At 35.6% G+C, this 9,609-nt stretch overlaps 1 protein-coding gene and 1 long non-coding RNA gene across 2 annotated transcripts; both read right to left on the bottom strand.

Moving 5' to 3' along the window:
• Positions 1–1,246: 1,246 nt before the first annotated feature.
• Positions 1,247–4,368, bottom strand: LOC136816692 (glucose-6-phosphate exchanger SLC37A2-like). The gene is made up of 2 exons (XM_067073020.1): positions 3,842–4,368; positions 1,247–2,629 (listed from the first exon to the last, which is right to left on the bottom strand). Exons 1-2 carry the CDS (start codon positions 4,320–4,322, stop codon positions 1,566–1,568), a joined length of 1,545 nt encoding a protein of 514 aa, XP_066929121.1. The 5' UTR covers positions 4,323–4,368; the 3' UTR covers positions 1,247–1,565.
• Positions 4,369–7,711: 3,343 nt separating this feature from the next.
• On the bottom strand, positions 7,712–8,716 carry LOC136816704 (uncharacterized). The gene is made up of 2 exons (XR_010847972.1): positions 8,647–8,716; positions 7,712–8,044 (listed from the first exon to the last, which is right to left on the bottom strand). It is a non-coding gene; the product is annotated as an uncharacterized lncRNA (long non-coding RNA).
• Between the last annotated feature and the right edge of the window lie 893 nt (positions 8,717–9,609).

The following is a 9,609-nucleotide window of genomic DNA, read 5'->3' as shown; positions in this document are numbered from 1 at the left end:
CGGAACATTCTTAATTCAATTAAAGTCAACCTCAAAAAAGAATTAGCTTTATAAAGCTAATCCATACATATAACATACGAGGCTCTTTCTAAACAAAAGCTAAAATAAAAATATTCATAATCATCAGAAATCCCCTGTTTGCCTACTTACCCACCCCCCCCCCCCCCCCACGGTATGAAAGTATGCACGTTGTAACGCCTAAGATACTGATAAAGATATTCATCGCAAAACCCACCGATTTATTTGTTACCAGATCTTGAAATAAAATAAAAGTTATTATAAAATATCCAAATTTGGTTTGACCTTCGGAAAATTTTTCACATAATGTAATAGTCATCACACGGTACAGAGTAGAATTAGTTGGGTCGTTCAGCATAATTTACGGGAAAACAATATGATCTAGCTGAAACTTTCTCCAGACCTTCTCTATAGGATGGTTATACCTCAGGAAAAATTCCCCTAAAATCCCACTGGTGGAACATCCCTTTTTTGGGACATTTCTATTTTCCCCAGGCAAAATCCTAAGGGCGAGATTTTTTGAACATTTCAAACTTATTTCCAGACAATATCATGTATACCATTCGAAAGCTCTCGAAAAACTATATAGAAGACTTTTAAACGGTTATAGCAGATTTCCCTACCTAACTCGAGATATTTCATGCGCAAGTTCCACTTTTCGCCACACTTTGGTCAAAATTGACCATAAATAGCATCTTCCGCGTGAATTATCTTGACTTAGGTAATGAAATCGGCTATACCCGTTTAAAAGTCTTTTATATAGTTTTTCGAGAGCTTTCGAATGGTATACTTGAAAATGTCTGAAAATGAGTTTGAAATTTTCAAAAAATTTCGCCCTTAGGGTTTTGCCTGGGGAAAAAAGAAATGTCCCAAAAAAGGGATGTTCCACCAGTGGGATTTTAGGGGAATTTTTCCTGAGGTATAAGCATCCTATAGAGAAGGTCTGGAGAAAGTTTCAGCTAGATCTTATTTTTTTCCTACAAACAGCCTGTATTTTTGTAACACGACCACACTAAATATGGGATATATTTTTCGAGTTCAGATTTTTCGTCATATTTATAGAAAAATAGAAAATATAGAAAACTCTTATATTATTATAAATTATATCCAATATTGTACGGGTAAAGTGTGATAACTAGTTTATTGTCAACTTGAAAAATATTAACAAACTTTAGCCTCTCCATTTGTGTCTCTTTTTTTCTTTTTTTTTTTCACTTCCTATATTTCAGTGTATTTTGGTGAAATCAACATTCGACTCTTCAGAAATGATTCGAATGGTCATTAAAATATCAAAACATTCTATTGACAACTTTTGTGAGTATTGAGAGGAAAAAAGAAAACATTCTTGAGAATAAATTTTGGGATAAGATGCAAAAGTAAGTACAAAATATGATCTCTCGCTTACCAGACCCCTTTTTCGAACGCGGTCTTGTATTTGTACGGTACAATATGAAATACAGCATTTATGTACGCGTTTTTAGCCAGTCAGATTGCTCATATTTTTCATGTTGACAATAAATGTATCTAAAATTTAATCGTCAATAATCTCAAATCAAAGGTTTATTTTCATCTGGGTCGACTACCGAATTGGCAATCTGTCGTTTTTGCCGAAACTGATTGACTTCAGTGATAAATTGTCTCATTAGGAGAACAGCGGCAATGACGTCACAAGCAATCAACATATAGAAGACGTCATCCCACGAGTGTGCTGAAATGACACCTGCCATTAACGGTCCTACAGCAGCGCCTAGTGACCCAGTAGCATCAATAATAGAGGTTACAACAGCCATTGCTTTCGTATTTCCTCGTAAGCATTCGTGTGTGCCAAGGCTTGCCGACACAGCGGTAGTTATCAAAGCATAAGGACCATTAACAAAAAAGCCAGATAAAATCATGTAGAAAATAAACAAAGATAATTTTGATTCACCATGGAATTTAAACAAGAATAAGCAAGGAGCTGCCAAAACCAACATACTAACATTGATAATACCTGGGGCTTTAGTTCGGTCAACTAAAAACCCAGCAGTGATCCCTCCTAAAGCGCCTCCAACATCGAAAAGGATGGCCCAGTCTGCAGCCTTAGCATCATCATACTGTACCCCTCCAATAGTGATATTGGTAATGTAAAGGGGCAACCAAAATAAGAAAGTATAGCTTACCAGTTTGGCGAAAAATAGGCATAAGGAGTACTCAATGACTCCAGGAATACGTAAAGCACCCCAGAGTCCGATAGGTTGTGGCTCGTGTGCTGTCAGGTCGTCTTCATCGATAGAAGACCAAGGATTCGGACTGACCAGATTCGACCGCTCATGTTTACGTTTAAAGTTTGCAGAACCAGATTGTGACAAATCATCATCTTTTTTGTTCTCATCCTCCATGTCTACAAAAGAAGGCTCGGGCACCAAGAAAACAATATTCAACACACCCATGACCGCTATCATTGCTCCTGGGATGATGAATGATAATCCCCAGGCGCTTTTGACGAAAGAGGCGGCGATTGCAGACCCTATAATATTGCCGACGGATACGTGTGTATTCCATATTCCCATGACAAAACCTCTGCGACCCTCGGGAAACCACGATCCCACAGCTTCAACGACACATGGCCAACCTGTAGAGTGAAAAAGTGATTTAATTTTATTATCATACCTAATTTAAAATACCAATTTAGTCTAATAAAGTATAGATTTATTGGGTTTGTTTCATGGTCATCACAAAATTCTAAAGAGAATAAGAATATTTAATGAGTATGGATGCTACTGTGAGTACCACAGTTCAGCTTTCTTTGAAATTAAACCTGTGTAAACGCACAGTAAGAATTTTATCGAGTATGCCACAATCAATCAAATTTCCTCTCTATATACGATAAAGAGCAGATTATCCTCATGTTAAGCTTATTTTGCACGTTAAGCATAAATATAGCTAGTTTTTTATGATTATTCTGAGATTAGAAATATCTGTGAATAAGTTGAAATGAGTTTCCTGCAAAAAAATCATTATTACTCTTACTCTTATTGGGATTTGTACTTTTTATCTAAATCAGCTCTAGTTTACTTTATTTGGGAATTGGAAAATGCTTTTTGATGCTAGTTGATCAGACCTAGTGTCCAAATGTCGACATGTCAACAAGCACACCCTAGCTTTGTTTGACAGCAAACATTAAAATGACGTAATTTTTATCAATTAATGTTAATGTATGTGTTAATTTTAATGTATATATAAATTCTTTAAAGTCGAAAAATGTGTACAAATCTGTACTAGCTTTAAAGCTAATAGAGTTCGACTGCCTATTTGAAAAATGAATCATTCATCATCATCTGTTAGTGCCCAATCGATGACGATTTCTTCTGTAGAGTATTTTGGTTTATAATTTGAAGATATTTTTGTTTGGTTTTGCAATTTTTTAACAAGGCGTAGTTTTGTTCTTGGGCTTCCTCTTACGCGCCAATTGAATCCTTGGAAAAAATTCCACAAAACCGGAAGTACCCAGGCAGTCCCCCATCCAAGCACTATCCTGACCAGACAATGCTTAACATTCATGACCTTATGAAGTTAGGTGCTTTTACCATAGTATGTTTCTTTTTTCATTTTGTCAATCAAATTACTTGGAATCAAAGCGCGCGAAATCTGTGTCCAGTCATAGAGGTTGTTTTCACATTTTCAGAATGATAACACTCAAATCACTTTTTAGAGTCCTGACCCGCTTTGTGGATGAAAACTTAAAAAAGGATAACGTGTTTAAACTAGACTACCCCTTTCAAACATCGTTACAAAAAAATTTACCTGGCTTATATAAGAGCGAAATAAAAAACAAATATATTACCTGTTGATTGTGTGATTCCAGTAAGAATTTGAACCAAAAAGAAGTAAGAGAGCTGATGAATCTGCCAGTAAAATGCCATTCCGAACATGCAAGTAAACAAACCAGTCGTAATCATGCCAGAAGCTAAATAAATTCTCATATTTGTATGCTCAGCAATGTAGCCACTGACAAACATAGATAATGCATAGGACATCAAGAAAGCGCAGTCTAACAGTCCAAATATTTCTTTACTATTCGGTGTATCAAAAGGCTTCCATGCATTGCAAGTTTTATTTGGATCTGGATATTTAGTACAATTTGGTGCTAATTCACCTTTCACCACACTAACAGGACGTTTAGCACAATGGTAACATGTGTATGTAATATAGGTTAAAATCAATACAACACCTTGATAGAATAATCGTTTGTTTTTGGGCAACCATTTTTTGAGTAGTTTTTTGTAGACAGGGACGAAAGGGGCTGCTCCATTATCTCCACACATAATTTTAACCCATAAAAGTATTCCTTAAATTCTTTTTCTTTAAGCACTAAAATAAAAGAAGGACTATTAAGGACTGGGTTGAGAAAAGGCACCTAAAGCCTTTAAATGGATAACGGTATCAAAAGTTATATTATTATTGAAAGTCAAAAAGTATCAATTTTTTTATTGAGCTATTCAGCAAAAGAACGCCAAGATGGTGGAAAACATCCCCTGATAAGAATAGGGTTACAGTAACAGAATCCTACCTAAAGTTAAGTCTCAGGTTACAAGTGAGTGTCCCAAAAAAGGTCTTCAGCCTTATATAGACCTTTTCGCCTTTGCGTCCGCCATATTGAATTGTATGCAAAAAAAGAGGAACGAAAATGCCGTGGTTGGATTTAGTTGGAATGTATGTAAAACATATGCAAGTTTACACAAAGATTAAAAAGACAACAAAGCATCTTATAAATAAATATTATAATCATTAGAACAATAAAAGATGGAATTTCTTAATCCAAAAGGAAATATTTACAGAACAACAAAAGCCTTTTAGGAATTTGTTCTTAAAGACATTGCATATTCTGTTTTCATGCCATTAAGAAATTCCACGAAGACGGAGTACACACATCAAACTTTCAAAACACGCAAACTGAAAGCAGTAATTATGACGTCAAACTTTATCAATGTTTTGATTTGATCATTTGGCGGCTCTATTCCCAGGAGAATAATTTGCCGTCAGCCGAATAAGGATTGTTTTTTACCTTTCTTTGCGGGTGATTTTTCAGTTTGAGATTCTGTCTAATGTTATGGTCTTTTGAAGTGCTTGTTCTAAGAGATGAGTGAATATAATTGTTTTTAGTTTTCAAGAGAAGCAAATTTAATCTTTCTTCTACAAGATTACACTTTAATATAATGCCAATTATGCATGTCAGTACGGTCAAGTATCGCTTTTTTTTGTATTACGGAAAACGCTACGCTTTCGTGTTTTCACTTTCGATTTCGCCTAATTTCATAGCAAACCCATAGCAACGAGGTGCACAGGCATAGTTACGAGTGACTGCGCAAAAATCCCAACATAAGATTGATTTTAAAACTGTTTCATTAGATAAAGCATTTAAAAATACACCTTCTCTATGCTGGATTTTTTTCTCGAGTTAATAAATCTCAAGATATTGTTCAAAAGATTTCCCCTTATTTCACAGATAAGAAAAAGTAAAGCTTACTATACTAACGCGAGCGCTCAAAATGAAGAATCACGTGACATTTTACTCTGTAATTAGATTGTGCGTAATACGTCAATAATAAAATAAGAAGTCCGTGAGGAATTACTGGCTGATTGGAATAATTTCACAGTTTATAATTCATTAAAAGCTAAAATGACATAATCAAAGAAATTGTGCATATTAATATATTTAAATCTTTTAGGAAACAGAACACAAAATTAGAATGTGTTCGTAGCTTTAGCGAAAAAGCAATTATAAAATACAACCTTGTTACCCCAAGAGAATCGACAAACTATGTTATGATTTCAACAATGATAGCAAGACTACTAATGTTAGCGGAACTCTCTAGGGAGTCTTGTTGTGATGTAACAATAATTGTCTATGGAAAATATCATTGAAAACTAATGGTAATGTACTGATTGAAAAAATGCAGAAAATGTCATATCTAGATCAATTTTTGGGTGTGTTAGAATGTGTTGAACATTATAATCGAATTATTTAAAGACGTTTTTCGTTGGTTGATGGAATAGCTGTTTGCGATTAGGTAAGTACCAAATGTTGATTTTTAACACCAAGAAACGCGGTCTACGTCGTCGTACGAGGGGTAAATCGATTGAGAATAGGGTCACCTGATTTTTTTACATGCTTCAGCTTTTTTCACATGTACGTAAAATTCTACTGAAAGTATTACAAAACACCTCTGGTAGAGTTTTTCCTCGTTGTCAAAGAAGATGTACGTTTAGTTTACGTAACTTAAGAGAATGAATGAACATCAAATTTTAATCTTGGCTTTTTACGTAAACACTTACGTTTTCTTCGAAATATTTTTCCATCTTTTTATTATTTTTGACATTTCAAAAAATGGACACGTGAATTGACTTGACTTTACCCCTCGGAGATCGTTATATTTGTTAGCCAGGAAACACTGTCTAACCTTTTTCTATTTTCCTGCAACATCCAAAAGAGAAAATGCTGAACAAGGAATTCGAGTGTTTCGAAATTTCCGCCGTGAAGCGATAGACAGGATTCCGGTCTATATATTTGTCTGTTACGGAAATATAAATGGGACAGAAATATACTGTCCAAAACTAAAAATTCAGTTTGAATGGTTTTGAAGTGCAATTTCTGATATTGAATTTTGAATGGGGACGAAATGAAAGTGAAAATGAGGCTGGAATTGTAAGGCTTTTATGCTAAAGGGGACGAAACTTTTATTAAGCTTTCCAGTGTGTCCACCGGGTCTGTCACACAGGGGTGTATAATTATTTGCCATCTGGTTTGTGTATGACTAATATCATAATGAATGTACAAAACATCAAGATGAATATAACACCCCTGTGTCACAGACCCGGTGGACCCCCCACCCCGGTGGAAAATAGGCCAAAAAATCGTCCCCGGTGGGAAAAATATCCTACAATTTCAACCCCACTGCGAAATTGCTCTATGATTTTATCCCCATTGAAAACTGAATGTAAAAAATTGCACTCCAAAACCATCCCCACTGGAATTTTCGAGCTGGAAACAATAGATTTTCTATCCCCATTGGCATTTTGATAGAAATTTTCATCCCCACTGTGGGAAAATGTTAGGGAAAAAGTTCTACCGGGGCACTGAGACAGGGGTGTAACATACAAATTTTTGCTTTTAGTTGAATCATGGCTGATAGTTGTGGGTACAAACAGAATTCTACGGTTGGAAAGACCGTGTCTAAAGCATCAACTTCTAAAAGTATGACTATTGTTTAATTTCATTCTTGTACTTATTTTTAGCAAGAAACTTTGTAAACATTTCATACGAGAGACATTTCTCTGAGTCTCTATGGTAGAACGCGAACTATTTTTATTAACATTCGAATAGTTCAACTAGTCGACTACTTTTTAGCTCTTGAATGTAGGGGTATTTTCACAGATTTCTGTAAAGGCCGAAGGGCTAGACGTCATGCTTTAACCTCTTCCAAGAAAAAAATATGAATATCGCAAAAAATATTGCTGCTAAAACCCGCGAAGCTTTTTATTGGTCAAGCACCTGATTTGGATTTAGCGGCCCAAGCCCTGGTTTAGCGGCCCAAGACCTGAATTACCGGCCCAAGACCTGGGAAACTTTGCGATTTTTGAGACTATAAAAATAAAATTGACGAAATTGCGAAATTGGGTTACGGTTATAAGGGAATTAAATTCACATTAAACGTGTTTTTACCACGCCCTCCAAGAAAGAAAACGTAGACAGAATCGATATATTAAAAAACTCATTACAAAAAGTTAAAGTCCTGGTTACATTTGCTGAAAAGAATTTACTTTTAATAAATATACCTTGCCAGAAAAATTAAATCATAATAAATATTACGTGTTTTGTTTGCATAATTAACGGCTCTTAACAAATTTCAACAATTTTCGGATGGCTGCACTGAATCTGTTGTCGGGTCTCAAGGGAGTAACGCTTCGTTACCATTTTGTTAAATGTCAAGTGAAGAGAAATTGCGTGCTGACAGTATATGGTTTGACTTTGATGTGAAGTGGTATTCTGAAAAGAGAAATAACAACAAAGGTAAGCTAGCCGTCGCTTTTCCTAATACAAAATATTTTTAAACTTGACTTCACTGCATGTAAGTTTTTATTTAATACTTTCTTTTTGCATATGTTTTGCATACTTTCTAAGGAAATTTCACCACGGCAATTCGGCAACCATAATTTTTGCATACAATTCAATATGGCGGACGCAAAGGCGAAAAGGTCTATTGTGGCTCCTGCTGAGCTCCAACGTTTGCCCTAACTGATAATAACTGAACCCTTGTTGTAATTGTGATTTGTAGGTCCGCCACAGATTGAAAAATATCACTTGCTGCATACTTTGGTCTGGTGGTGGATGATAATTAATATTGCTAGCTAATCACAAAGAATCTTTTCCAGTAAGTAGAAAAGTATTGGAAATTACAGATTTTTCACAAAAATATTTCCAGGCATATATTCAAGAAAGCTTTTATGTATGTAGACAGACAAACAGACTGACACCAGCAGTGTCACATGACCGAGCATGTCAGTTAGTCACACTAGGAAATCTAGCTTTCAGAAAAAACAACATCAGTCATCTACAGGATATATTTCAACAACAAGGATGAGAGTTACCTGAATCAAGTTCGCAAGACAATATAAATTAAAACTTGAAAGTTGGAAACAAAATAAAACGTGCAGCAGCCAAAATCAACCAACCAAAGTTTGTCATTCAATTCCCGAGACAGCGCTTCGATTTTTAAGGCCTTGTTTATACGCTAAAATAAAAACAATTACGCACATGTAAATGGGTCATTGTTTGTGGTCCGGCAAAATTTCCGGGAGATAGCCTATCCGGCAGTGCGCGGATCTAGGTGGGTTCCGCCTCCCCCGTAGATCTTTTTCTTGGGAAGTTGATCTTCAAATTAGTTTTCAATGTTGGCTTGGCTCAAATTTTTTCATCTATGGCTCATATTTTAGGCAATTTCTCAAAGTTTTTGAAAATGTTAATTTCATTAAAAAGCGCCGGGTTATTTTTTCATGAATCCCTTTAGAAGTTTTGCGGTGCATTTTTTTGCTTGAGAGTCAAGTAAACGATATAGCGCATTCGCAGCATTAATCTTTGATACGCATTTTGGCGGGACGCTAGTGTGGCTAACTGCATGTGAGATGATACGAGATGATAATCACATGATGACAAAAACTGACATATCAACACAGTTTTTTAAAGTGACTGCTTCAAAAAAGGAGTCTATATTCAATGTCCTGAACATCCTTAACTGTTCTTATTTTTATTTATTGACAACAATCTGAACAATAACATCAGGATGTATGTAGGTACCAATCTATCTGCAATGACATTGTTTTTAAAATTTTTTGACAGGCGGGCCGGGCGCTAAATTGAGAGACGTCGGTCAATCTCGAGATGACAGTTGTTTTTTCTAACATCGCCCGTCTCCAGTGATCGGCGGATGGCGTGTCTCGATGGAAGAAAATGGCACAACTGTTTTTTATTTATAAAATATTCTCCCGGCATCCGAAAATCTCTGCATAATAATTCTCGGGTGAATTGCTTGAGATAAAATAACTTCGGTACCG

This window comes from Clytia hemisphaerica, unplaced genomic scaffold (genome assembly GCF_902728285.1).
Source record: "Clytia hemisphaerica strain Z4C2 unplaced genomic scaffold, Clytia hemisphaerica genome assembly, whole genome shotgun sequence".
In the NCBI taxonomy this organism is placed as follows: domain Eukaryota; kingdom Metazoa; phylum Cnidaria; class Hydrozoa; order Leptothecata; family Clytiidae; genus Clytia; species Clytia hemisphaerica.
Note: the sequence above shows the minus strand (reverse complement) of the source record. Positions and strands in the feature narration are given on the sequence as shown.